This window comes from Strigops habroptila, chromosome 3 (assembly GCF_004027225.2).
Source record: "Strigops habroptila isolate Jane chromosome 3, bStrHab1.2.pri, whole genome shotgun sequence".
NCBI lineage: Eukaryota > Metazoa > Chordata > Aves > Psittaciformes > Psittacidae > Strigops > Strigops habroptila.
This window is the reverse complement of record NC_044279.2, coordinates 80,294,009-80,306,844: the sequence shown is the minus strand read 5'-3', so window position 1 is coordinate 80,306,844 and position 12,836 is coordinate 80,294,009. Positions and strand designations below refer to the sequence as shown.

General features: G+C 48.6%; 1 protein-coding gene across 1 annotated transcript; it reads left to right on the top strand.

The window, feature by feature from the left end:
- Positions 1-1,472: 1,472 nt before the first annotated feature.
- LOC115604740 (solute carrier family 2, facilitated glucose transporter member 3) lies at positions 1,473-12,604 on the top strand. Its single transcript, XM_030478103.1, has 10 exons — positions 1,473-1,703; positions 4,563-4,658; positions 5,958-6,118; positions 6,403-6,643; positions 6,816-6,978; positions 7,612-7,799; positions 8,172-8,276; positions 8,683-8,784; positions 9,047-9,250; positions 9,772-12,604. Exons 1-10 carry the CDS (start codon positions 1,689-1,691, stop codon positions 9,976-9,978), a joined length of 1,482 nt encoding a protein of 493 aa, XP_030333963.1. The 5' UTR covers positions 1,473-1,688; the 3' UTR covers positions 9,979-12,604.
- The last annotated feature ends 232 nt before the right edge of the window (positions 12,605-12,836 follow it).

Sequence of the window (12,836 nt, the reverse complement as noted above, 5' to 3'; positions counted from 1 at the left end):
TAGATCCTGTGCAATCCCAAAACGTTCCTCCCCTGCATCCTGCCATGTGTCCAGTGCCCCCTTATGCGGCACCCCGCTCTTCCCCCAGTCTGAAGGTGCTCCAGCCTTTGACTCTTGGTGATGGGTTTCACACCCGGACAATGGAGCTGATGGCTCTCCTGGGGGAGCCCTGGGAGGGGCGGGCCCAGGCAGGGGGTCCCTTCCTCTCAGCCCTTAATTTGGATTGCCATCTGGCATTGTGCCCCCGGTTCTCCTCTGGGCGTGTGAAAAAGGGCCTTTGATGTGCTGATGGCTCTTGTGATGGGCCCGGGAGGAGCTGGGGCAGGGTGTTATTTGGGGTCCTCCTCCCGCCATTGTCTCCCTGTGCTCCTTTGTGGGTGTGCAAACGAGCTTTTGTCACGTAGCCTAAGGAAGGGGACTACGCAGGCTTCCCTTGCGCCTCTATACAACTGTTTTTATCTGTTGGAATTAATATTTTAACAACATATAAATACCCGTGAAGGCAGTGAGGAGAAGCGTCAACCCCACTTGACCAGGCCAATAAGCAGCAGAAGTTAAATTAAAACGTGATCGCTCCAGTTCGCCAGAATCTGGTGACTAAAGTGATGGCAACAAGTCACCTTCAAAAAAAGGCATCAGACACCCTTCTCCCCCCACTCTTGCCCACAGCCCCAGCTCTGAGCTGTTGCCATTTTCTGGGGCCAAACGCTTGGCATGTTCTTAATTCAGTGAAGACTTTCTATTGTTTGGCAGCGGTTTTGCCTGCGATTCAAAGCACTTCGTTACTCTCCTGGAAGAGTTTGGCAGCTGTTTGACCTGAAGGATGGGAAGCAAACGAACGTGGGCAGCAAATGAACGCGTAGCGCAGTTTGATTGGAAGGGCTTAAGTTTGGGACTAAATGGAGCTGCGGGGTCACAAGTTCAGCTTTGCCCCTCTTGAATCTTTGTAGAACAAAAATCTATCTATCTATTTATATATAACATATACATTTTTATATATATATTTTATATTTTTATTTATATGTATATATAAAATTCTCCAAACCCAGTTCTCCAGGACCGCGCCTCATCCCCATCTGCAGGAGGTGGGATGAGCATCCTTAGAGCACAGCATTTGGCTCCAGGCTCCTCCCGCCCATGCCGTTTGCGCGGCCGTCGCTGCGCCCGTCACTGCCGGCCTTGCTCTTCCAGCTGCGGCTGATAACAGCTCTGTGTCACGCCGCTCCCTTCACGCACATCCCCGCGCCCCGCCCCTGGCGACACGCGCGGGGCACCACAAGTGCCAACAGCGGCAAACGCTCCTCCGCAAGCGCTGCCCCCCGCGCGGGGTCCTCCCGCTGATCCCCCCCGCGCCCGCTGCCCACCATGGCAGCCGGGCGGCTCGGCACGCACGCTGGCGCAAGGCCGCCGGCAGCTCTGGGTCGGAGCGCAGCGTGAGCGCAGCGGGTGTTGGGGGCTGCCTGCGGTTGCCGGGGGCCGGGTGTGTCCGTGCGTGCGCTGTTTCCCAGCTGCTCCGGGGGTGCCGGAGCTCCGCCCCCCCGCGCCTCCCACCAGCCCCTCGCACACGGAGGCCTTAAAGCCGCGGGTGGCAGCGGGGGAGAGGCGTGGGCTGGTAGCGTGGGCGTGGCCGCCTCCTCGCGGGTTCCGTTAGGTGCAGGAGCGGCAGGCGCCGCCATCCGTTGCCGGCGATGGATGCTAAAAAGGTACGTGGGGAAGGAGCGCGGAGTTTGTCCTCCTACTCCTCCTCCCGCAGCCGCCGCTCGGCTCCCCGTCAGCGGAGAGACGCGGTGATGCTGTCGCGACTGGCGGATGGCCGGGATTCATCGCCGCCGCCGCCGGGTGTCTGTTGGCCGTAGCGCAGAGGGATGCGGCGGGTCTGCAGCGGGTGGCTGGGGAAAAGCTCCTCCGCGGGAAGGGGCCGGGGGGGGACACCCTGCTCGGGAGGGGCTGGTGCGGGTCGCAGGATTGATCTGGTTTCGTGCGTGTGGGCTGATGGTCTCCATGATGCCGGGATCCGTATTGACTGATCACGGGGCTTATTCTGCTAGCAGGGCAGCGCTCGTTTGTCCCGGCGATCATGATGCTAAACGCAAAGCGGGGATTAGGCTAACGGCGCTTTTGGTTTTATTTTTACTTTGGTATTTTTTTTGGTCATGGTGGTATTGCCTTATAAAGGCATTTTCAAATTTCAGTATGAAAGAGCATGTCCTTCCCCCCCCTCTTTGGAGAGCAGGGGGCAGAGCTTTTGTTGGTGTCATTGCTCATCCGCAGCTACGAGCGAGGCGTGCACCAGTGCAGTGAGCTAATGACTGCATGTGTTTGAATGCATCAGCGGGGAGAAGCGGGCGGGCATAAGGAAAGAGAGAGGGCAAATACCCGGCTGGGTCCGGGGCGGGATGCCGGGGGATTACAGCTACGCGGGGATGCTCGGGGCCCACATCGCCATATTGACGGGACATGCGGGTAGTGAAAGGAGAGCGTTTGATCAAGGTCGCTCAGAGCAGGGCTTGGAGGCTGCTGTATTTGGGCTCAACAAGTTGCGACTGCTCGGAGGTTCCAGCCAGTGAAGGAGAAGGGGGGCTGGTGAGGAGAATGTCCTGGGTAATGAATACTGCTGATGCCTGTGGTTGGAGGGGAGGCGTGGTGGTTTGAATTCCTTGGTGGTGTATAGACCTTAGCCTGGAGCTTTTGGATAGGGTGGGTGCTTCCAGCAGTAACAAACGATCCATACATTAGATCATGGGCTGGCTCACTGGAGGGAATGGGTCAGGCCATGTGATGTCTACGTGGTAGGAGACTGGGTAGGAGATGAACAGCAGGCAACAGCCAGCAGCGTGGAAGAGGGTAGAACAACTAACCTCTTTATAGCTTATATAGGTACCACGTAGGTAAGGGGTACTCAAAGCAGGTCCCTGCTGCATCCGGAAAAAAAGGCTGTGACCACTGCAAGCCATGACAAAGCAGAGCCCTGGGGGGAAAGATGCTTTTGTGTTGAGTCACTCTGTTGGAGATGTGGAGAGCTGGGTTTTGTCCTCAGCTTTGCTGTGCCTGCTGACTAGGGATGACCTGGCCTGGTGTCCTAAAAGTGCTTAGATAGCTTCATGTCCTTTTACAGGCATCCAGGTGCTTTGAAAGAGCTGTGGTTCTGTGCCAAATCTCCTTGAGACAGAAATGAGGGGAATGGTCTCAGGGTGGCAGGCCTAGACTGCTCAGGGTGTGTCCAGGTGTGGGCCCTACCTTGGGAATCATCTGCCTGACCCCTGCAAGAAAAGGCCCTTGTCCCCTTTGTTTCCATCACTAACCTTATTGGGAAGAGAGCCTGAGACATTTAATGATGTGGGTGGGGGAAACCAAGCCTGAGAGTAACTTCCCCAGTTTCTGTTTACTGGGGCCTAACCAGTAGCTGTGTGAGGGCTGTGCAGGCCACAAGAGCTGGCTTGGCTTGAAAGGTTGGTAAAGGTGGCATGAGCGCTGGCGGAAGGCTGTTGTACAAGATTTTGGTCGGTGCTGGGAGCTGCTGCTCCTGGAGCTCAGCTGGAACACGAGAGACTCAAAGAGCTGTGACAGTAGACCCCTCTGCCAGCCATACAACAATAATGGGGGAGCCCTGGAAAATAGACTGTTAATATTTTTGGCAAAGCTTCCAATCCCTCCTGAGAAAGAAACACGATCTTTCCAAGTTGTGCCAACTCCTGAGTCACCTGCTCCCCCCCGCTTCCCTAGCAGAGAGCCGGCTTAAATGCCACAAGCTTTAAAAACGTAGGAAATGTCAGATGCTTTTCACTGACACTTGGATTTCTCACTCTGTGGTAGTTATGAAGTTGGACCTTCATGCTTCCTCTATGGCTCTGAGGGCCCAGCAGTACTTTATTTTGATAAACAGTGATTCAGATATGCTCAAATTCCAGGGACTGTGCTTCATTTGAAATACCAAGTATTGCTCCAGTTTCAAGAAAAACAAACGGCAAGGTTGGCAGCAAGTGCTGCCACCTCTGTGAGACAGGCTGCTGTGCCAAGTGCCCTGGGGCAGGCTTGGGAAGCTCTAGCCTGCAAAAAGCAGGCATGTTGCTGAAGAGTGCATGTTTTAACCATTAGGAGTGACTGCCAGTACAGCTCATGGGCAGATCTGAGACTCAATTTATGGGAACTTGTCAGCTGGCAGGGGAGGAGTCAGACCCTTGTTTCATGACATGCCAGAGATCAGCAAAAGCTTTTCGTAAAGCAGATCAACCCAAAATAACAGCCACTAACACAGCTGGTGTTATTCATTGCTAATGAGCTGAGAATAGCTGATGAAGGTCAGAATGTGATAAAAGGGAGGTCCTGATAGGCCCTCAGACTTCTGGTCACAGAGCTTTTTCCTGCTATACAGTTGCATCTCCCTTTCCAGGGTCTCTGGTACCCACCCTTGCTGGATTAAAGTCCATTCCCTGCTGTTGGTACACTTGCACATGCCATCTATGAGCTGCAGCTGCTGTTTATGCTGAAGAGAAACTCAAGTTACGTAGAATGCATGAATAAACAAATTAACAACATAATTATTTTCTCTCTCCTTTCCACAGAAAATCACAGTACCCCTTATCTATGCTGTTACCATTGCTGCCATTGGATCTCTCCAGTTTGGGTACAACACTGGTGTCATCAATGCTCCTGAGAAGGTGAGAGGGGAGATGTAGAAAGGACAGGAGGTGTCTCCTAAGCAGCTAATAATTTGGTTCTGGTTTATGAAGTCGGGAAGACATTCAAAGCCCCCTCTCAACTACAAGAATGAACAGGAAGGGAAAAGTTTGGGGGAGGAGGGAGAGCAAGCAGAGACACTTATCCTTTTAAACAAGAGTATGGATGGGGCAGGAGGGCTCCATCTGCCATTTCCTGGTAGGGCTATATTTGGTGTGTGGAGGAATGTGAGCCACTTCAGTTTTAAGTTGGAACAAAGCAGCCATGGCAGACAGAACTGTAAAGAGAGCATGCAGAAAACAGTTGAGGGTTGGTAGGGATTACAGTTGTTCTAGTTTAGTTTATCTTGGGGACCATCTCAGGCTTCTTTATCTTGTTTATTCGTTCCTTGTGTGAAGTGTAGATTCAGTGCTTGTAAAAGGGTCGTGACTTGCACACACTGACCAAATCATCTTATGACTTTCAGTGAAGAAAGATGAAGCAAATGAGAAATGTGGTTTTCTTGTGACTGTAAGATGGTTCCTCTCTCTCAGGAACTGAGTCACCAATACCACATCCACCCTGTCTCCGGGAATAGATGTCACATCACCGGAGGGTGGGTGGCTGGGGGGTCCTCCCTAGCTAATGTCCTGCTGCCATCTGCTGGGGACAGGCACGCTGGGGCCATGTCACCCTCAGCCCTTGCAGAATTGATCTCATTATCAAAGAGGATGCCTTGAAAATCAGCAACATGGCCCCGTCACATCCCTGTGGGACAATGAAGGATTGTTTTACATAATGCTGCAGTTTTTCAGGCTTACCTCAGTGAAACATTCTTAAACTGTTTCCATATCAGAAAGCCTGTCCCTGCTGCCAGAGTTCTGTTATTGCCAGAAATGTTCCCTTTAATCCCTGGTCATGTTTTCTTGCTCCATCTCACCCCCAGCTGTCTCGCACCCTTTCCCGAACACCACCAGTGACTCGCATAATCCAGAAATGTTCAGAAAATAAGCCTGTTTTCCTTAATAAACACTGCCCCCTCCCCAGTTCAGTGTCCCTCAGCATACTGCTACCTGTCTACTGAACTTCTCAATGAAAGTTCCTCTTTCTGCACCTTGATATTCCCCTTGTAAGACTTGTTGCTGCCTGCTGAAGTTTTAGGGTCTATCCTTGCTGCTTGCGTCCATGAAACAGAAGGAAGACCTCAGCAGTAATCTCCTTTTCCCCTCCTCCCTCCCCCACCCAGTGCAAAATACCTCCCAGTGGATTGTAACTCTGTCCTCACCTGGTTTCTATTGCAGATCATCCGGGGCTTCTTCAACAGAACCCTGTCAGATCGGAGTGGGAAGCCTCCCTCCCCAGAGCTCCTCACCTCTCTGTGGTCCCTTTCTGTGGCCATCTTCTCAGTAGGAGGTATGATCGGCTCCTTCTCAGTCAGCCTGTTCGTCAACAGATTTGGCAGGTAAGTTGGGACCAGGGATCCAAGCCATTAGGGAATTTTTCCCTTCTACAATGAAGTGTTAGGAGGAAAAGGGCAGAGCTTAGAGAAAGGGAAGAAGAAAGAATGTGTGGGCTGCAAAAAGAAAGGGTTGCAGGCCAAAGGAGTTGCTGAATGGGAATTACTCTGTTCTCCTACCCCTGAGACAAGGGGCAGGGTCATGGGTCGGTTTACCCCTCTCCCAGTGATTTTTTTTTTTCCTATTGTATTACCAGTTTAAGCTCAGTCTTGACATCTTTACCCTGCAGGAGGAACTCCATGTTACTGGTGAACATCTTGGCCTTTGCTGGTGGTACTCTCATGGCCTTCTCCAAGATGGCAAAGGCAGTGGAGATGCTGGTTATTGGCCGCTTTGTTATTGGGGTCTTCTGTGGTCTCTGCACTGGCTTTGTGCCCATGTACATCAGTGAGGTCTCACCCACCAGCCTCCGTGGAGCCTTTGGCACCCTCAACCAGCTGGGCATTGTTGTGGGCATCCTGGTGGCCCAGGTAAGCTTGATATAACCTGATCTGCCCTCAGGGGAAAGGAGGTGGGGTGGGTGGGGAGGGAGGTGGGTTGTGCTTGCCATCAGGTGTGATGTGTGGTCCTGTCATACTCATTGGTGTGGGGGTGAGGAACTAAAGTATTTAAGTCACTGTTTCTCTCCAATTCTTGGTGTAGATCTTTGGCCTGGAGGGCATAATGGGGACTGAACCACTTTGGCCACTGCTTTTGGGATTCACGGTCCTCCCAGCAGTTCTGCAGTGTGTGGCTCTTATTTTCTGCCCTGAGAGTCCCCGCTTCCTATTGATCAACAAGATGGAGGAAGATAAAGCTCAAGCAGGTAAGAACTCATCTCTGAAGGGGCAGGGCTGTATTTGGCTCCCAGCCTGCACTGAACTTGAGTGGGAGGCTAGGACTGACTCTGGAGCCTGTGATGGATCAGGGTGTGACTCCTGGAGGGCACCAGGCCTGGTCTACCCTCCCATCCTTTAGGCTGCACCAGTGCCAGGAAGTGTGAGAAACCTGGCATCTTAAGAGACTGGGACCTAAGACATGAGGAGTGGCACCTGGCCTGGTGGGATGTAGTAGGGCCTTCTGCAGCTCTGTCAGCTCCTCCTCAAAGGCTGACACTTAACAAGGAGCTTGGAGGGTGTTTCCTCTCCTACCACAGAGAGCTGGAGTCAGTTCTGGCAAGTGCGTGAACAGAATTGGGTATCAAATGTAAGTTTGGAGATCAAGCAACATGAGCAGGGCTTGATGTCCATGCTGATCACAGCACCCTGGCCTCTGTCTGGGTTGAAAAGGTGAGCAAGGCTGCATGTGGAGCTTCAGTCTTTCCCACGTAGCGGGCCCAAACACTGATTAGCAGGTGGTCCACTCTTCCCAGTGTGCCCTCTGACATAGCAGGGTGGGGACCTACTGGCTGTGGGTGTATTGTACATGGCTTTCCTTTTTTTTTGATTCCTCCCTCCAGTTCTTCAGAAGCTCCGTGGTACACAAGATGTGTCTCAAGACATCCTGGAGATGAAAGAAGAGAGTGCCAAAATGTCCCAGGAAAAGAAAGCAACTGTGCCAGAGCTCTTCCGTTCTCCAAGCTACCGTCAAGCCATTATCATTGCCATCGTGCTGCAGCTCTCCCAACAGCTCTCGGGCATCAATGCTGTGAGTTATTTTCCTGTCCCATCTGCTGGGCCTCTCTTATCTCTAGTTCCACTTGCACTTGCTGCTAATGTTGAGAGAATTGTTCTTCCGGAAACCTCTTTGTGCCTTGTCTGGAGGTCACTGTTTTGTGATAGTGCAGAGATTGCTAAGGTGGAGATTACGCTTGCTTTCACTTCTGCCTCACACCCCCTGTCCAGACATTGCAGCCTTTCACCAAATGAATGAACTTTGACTGGAAGCATCCTGTTTCACACTGTGGAGTGCTTCTTAAAAACTCCCTGTTGGGCCTACAAGCTGCTAGGCAGAGAATGAGGGACATGCTCTCAAAACACTGGAATTATGACATTATCCAACTTCTGCTTCTCTTCCCAGGTATTCTATTATTCTACGGGGATTTTTGAAAGAGCTGGTATCACACAGCCTGTGTATGCCACTATTGGAGCTGGTGTCGTAAACACAGTCTTCACTGTTGTGTCGGTAAGTGGAACAGGGCCTTATGGTGAGAGGTAACTTGTCTGCCTGGGCTTTTTTGGGAGATGTGACTGAAGACAAATAGCCAGGCTGTGGCAAAGCACTGGGCTAGACAAAGTGGCTTATAAGACCAAAGAAAAGAATGCATTAAAAGCATTGTGAGAGGAGGGGAGAAAGAGGGAGTGTTATCCTTCTGAGAAGAAAGGGAGAGTGAAAAGGAGTGCATGGTGGGGATGGGAGAAGGCAAGAACCAGAGAGGAAAATTTTTGTGACAAAGATGGAGCAGCCTGGTGACCTGCACTGAGGGATAAAGGGAAGAGGTGCAGGGCATGCCAAGCAAGGGAGCCGCCTCTGCTCTTTCTGCCAAGGTTATGGATTTTTGGTTTTTTTTCCCTTCTCCTGCCATTTCCAGCTATTCCTGGTGGAGCGTGCGGGGCGCAGGACTCTTCATTTAGTTGGTTTGGGCGGCATGGCTGTGTGTGCTGCTGTTATGACCATCGCTTTAGCTCTGAAGGTGAGTAATCAGTGTTTTTGTCCAGGCTGACCTCAGCTGGGGACCTATGACACTACACATCTGCTTTGCCCTGTAATTCTACCCTGTGGGCAGGTACATCTGGGGCTAGAGCTGAGTGTGGGACAAGAGTGCAACTTCCTAACTGTGGAAACTATGCCACAGTGTTCACAGTGCAGCTGAGAAAGTTGTGACACTAGAGATGGCATTGTGCTGTGCCATGTTTGTTACAAATTGCAGCTGATCACATTTTATTCCCTGACAGGACACTGTGGGATGGATCAGATACATCAGCATCATTGCCACTTTTGGCTTTGTGGCTCTTTTTGAGATTGGCCCTGGCCCTATCCCATGGTTTATTGTGGCAGAACTCTTCAGTCAGGGCCCACGGCCTGCAGCCATGGCGGTAGCCGGTTGTTCCAACTGGACTTCCAATTTCTTGGTGGGAATGCTTTTCCCCTATGCAGAGGTAAGGACCCAGTTTGCAAAACATAGTGCTGCAGCATTGGAATAGGTGTCCAGAGAGGTGGTAGAATCTCCATCCTTGGAGACTTCAAAAGATGATTGCATGATCCTTAACCTGATCTCTCCTTGAAGTTGTCCCTGCTTTGAGCAGAAGATTGGTCAGTCTTCCAGAGGTCCCTGATTCTGTGTTCTGATTGTTACTGAAGGTTGAGTGGGGTGGTTCATCTTACATTGTGCTGTCTTAACTGCTTGTAGCTTACAAACAGTTGCAAGAGCCTTCTTAACTATCACATCAAGGCTTTCCCTTTAAAAGACTAAATTTTGATCACCCCCAGGAACATTAAAGCATTTCAGAAGTCCACAAGAACCTGATTTCATTTAAAAAAACTTCTGTGTTAACCAAGAAGTCAGTAAGGGCATTGTTGGAGAAGGGTGTTGTAATTTTGACCTGTCAACAGCAAATGACTTGTATTTGGGTTTATGAGCTTTTCAAATTAAAACCTCCTGCTTCTGTCCTCCCTGCAGAAACTATGTGGCCCCTATGTCTTCCTCATCTTCCTTGTTTTCCTGGTCATCTTCTTTGTCTTCACATTCTTCAAAGTGCCGGAGACCAAGGGCAGGACTTTTGAAGATATCTCCAGGGGCTTTGAAGGACGAGCAGAAGCCAGCCCCACATCACCTGTAGAGAAGAACCCCATGGTGGAGCTGAACAGCATACAACCTAACAAATAAGTTGCCTAAGATTCATGACACACCCCTTCTTTGGCTCTTACATGCTTTAAAGAGTCATAAAAGGAATTAGCAAAGAGAACCATGAGAACTGGGACATTCCCCCCCCCCTTCAGTTGCTGCTATTTTCTTCTTTGTGCCCATATACCCACCTGTTCTGCCAGGCTTACAAGCATTAAGCAAAGCTGATATGGGTGGTCCCATTTTCAAGTACTGGAAGGCACCTGGCACTTGGAAAAATAATTTCATCTTCCCTGTCACAAGCATTGGGGGAACAGAGAAGAGCTGATGATATTTTTTGCTTTTCTCACCTTTAATTGCTATTTGGGGTTAATACTTATATACGTAGTGACCATTATATATTTGAATCTAATTCCTATTTTTTTAGTGAGTTGAAGTGAGCCACTAAGCAAGTCCCTGGCCCTTTGAGTCTACTCTGTGTGTGTGTGTGTGTGTGTGTGTGCAGTGTTACACTGGAATTTAACAAGCCTACCAAAAAGCCATCTACTTGCTTTTTCCTATCCAGTGTGCACTTTTTTCAGCCTCAGGAAAAAGGGGACCAAGTTACATGCATATTTTTCCTGCTCTTTTATTATTTTTTTTTTTTTTTATAGACAGACTGAAAGCATACTTAAGTTTATTTATTTGTATGTCACTTTGTAAATATTTTATTTTTTTAATGGTGTACAAAAGTGTACAGATAACGAAATTGAAGATGTTTAAGAGAAATAGCTAGTCTAACAAGATGCTGTAGACTTGAGGTGCAATAAGACACTGAAGAAGTGTGAGATTGGGCATTTTGGGTGGTATGTACAACAGCCAATTCTGCACATCGTCTTTAAGTTATTTGTGCCCTCTGGAAAGAAAAGCAAGGAACTGAATACTAGCAGGAAGAGGTATATTTGTCCACTGAAATCTCTGTTAAGTGGGATTTTTTGGGTGGCAATTTTAAATACTGTTCCCAAGTCTTGATTGGAAAGTGGTATTGCAGCAAATGAATTTTATTAGTTTAGTTTATATTTTAAGTCATGGTTAAGCATAGTTTATATTTTAAGTCATAGTTAAGCATTTTATGGGATGATTGAGGGTGCTCGTTGCAAACCTGAAAGTAGCTCTTCCTCAATTCTCTTAAGGTTTGGTTTGTTTTTTTTCCTTTTTGCTTCTTTGCTGTATTCTAGTAGGTCAGAAAGTCTGAAAATTGCAGATTGTTACTTAAAGGGGTCTGAGGATAAAAGTTATTTTTCAAAACTGTATTTTCTTAGCAATTGTTCATCTAAATATTAAACAGAGGCATGGGTAGCATGACCCTTCTGGACACAGGCATGGTCAGTTATGGCATGTGTAAGTTCATAAAGGTAGAGGTGCAGGACTAGAGACCAGAGCTACTGGAACTTGCTAGCTCAGCAGTGTGAAAGGTCTGTTAAGTCCACTGGTTGGTTGCAGGCTAAGCTGTTTTGCCCCATGTATCCTCTCTGGAAGACCTGCATGATGTTGTGATGCCCACCAGTGTGCAGCATGCTGTGTAGATGTGTACAGCTCTGTAAAAGTGCCTCTGTTTAAAAAGGGATATGGCAGACAGTAACTGTACATTAGTAAATATTGGTCTCCCTGCTTGTTCTACTGCTAGGCGATTGAGTATGTATACACCTATCCTTGCTGCCAGGCTAGCACAGTTCAGTTCAGGAAAGCAAAGAGTAGCACCTATGGTATGCTTGCAGTCAAGGGGTGCGAGCTTTGCCTCTCTGACTGCAGCATTATGTCAAGAGAGACTCCAGGCCCATGTCTGTCCAGACCTGCACAAGCTAGCTAAAGGTATCACGGAGGTAGGTCCAATTCAAACTCCTGCTCCAACATCATCTGCATTTTCAGACTTGATCAAACTCAGGTCTACCTGCAAACTCATGCTGTAGTTCATTGCTGGATATCGTAGGAGAGGCAGGTCCACAGATTCCAAGGTGGGTAAAAGGAGGAAAGGCTCAGAAGGGCAGGAACAACAGCAAAATTGTCATAGTGTGGCTAGACCAAGCTTTCTTGAAAACATACTGCTGTAGAGTAGGTCAGAAATTATATATATATATTGACGTATATTCTGGGGGGTGTGTATCTGGCATTTTTTTCAGTAACTAGAGTGATGACATTTCTACCTTCCTTAATGAGAAAGGGTTGCAAAGATCAGTATATTTGCTGCTGTAAAATATTTCCTGTGATTTCATTTGAAATACTCCAGCTTTGCACAATGCAGCACTATTACACCCTGTTTCCCCTAGCTTTCTATCAGGGTTCCATGCCAGATCTCGGAAGTATTACCTACAACTTCTTTCCCAACTTTCATAGTTTCTTAGTTATACAGACTTCTGTGCCCTCCCTGTGACCCTCCAGCACTTCCAGACAATGAGATTTCTATATGGGCATCTATATGTTAGGAAATTCCCCCTACAGCTGTGCATAAGAGCATTCCATACTTTGCATCAGAGATGTATGTTGGCTTGGACTGAAAAGCTTAGGTCTTTCTCACATGATATCTCTTTGTTACTTTCTTTTTCTGTAACAGCATTGTGAATATTTTTGATGGGTTTTATATGCTTATTGTGGTTGTTTCCTGTTTTTAAAATAAAAACTATAGAATTAAGTATCTGGTTTGGATTTTACCTTTACCCTGTAGGTTTTCTATTTCCTACTCCTTTATCACAGTGTGAGTATGTCGTGGAATGCCCCCAACTTGTCCATGCATGTCACCTTTGTAAGTTCCTTTAATACTATTCCTTAGGAGTTTTTACACTAAAAATATGTGCTTCTCTGGCGTTTGTTTACATCTAAATCCTTTCCCAGTCTTTCTTGGTAACAGGAGAAGTGGCTGGAAG

What these genes read in the sequence shown, in the direction of transcription:
- LOC115604740 (XM_030478103.1), top strand. An exon ending in TTCGTCAACAGATTTGGCAG is followed by an intron (nt 6,119 to 6,402) that starts GTAAGTTGGGAC and finishes TTTACCCTGCAG; the next exon opens with GAGGAACTCCATGTTACTGG. An exon ending in CCATCGCTTTAGCTCTGAAG is followed by an intron (nt 8,785 to 9,046) that starts GTGAGTAATCAG and finishes ATTCCCTGACAG; the next exon opens with GACACTGTGGGATGGATCAG.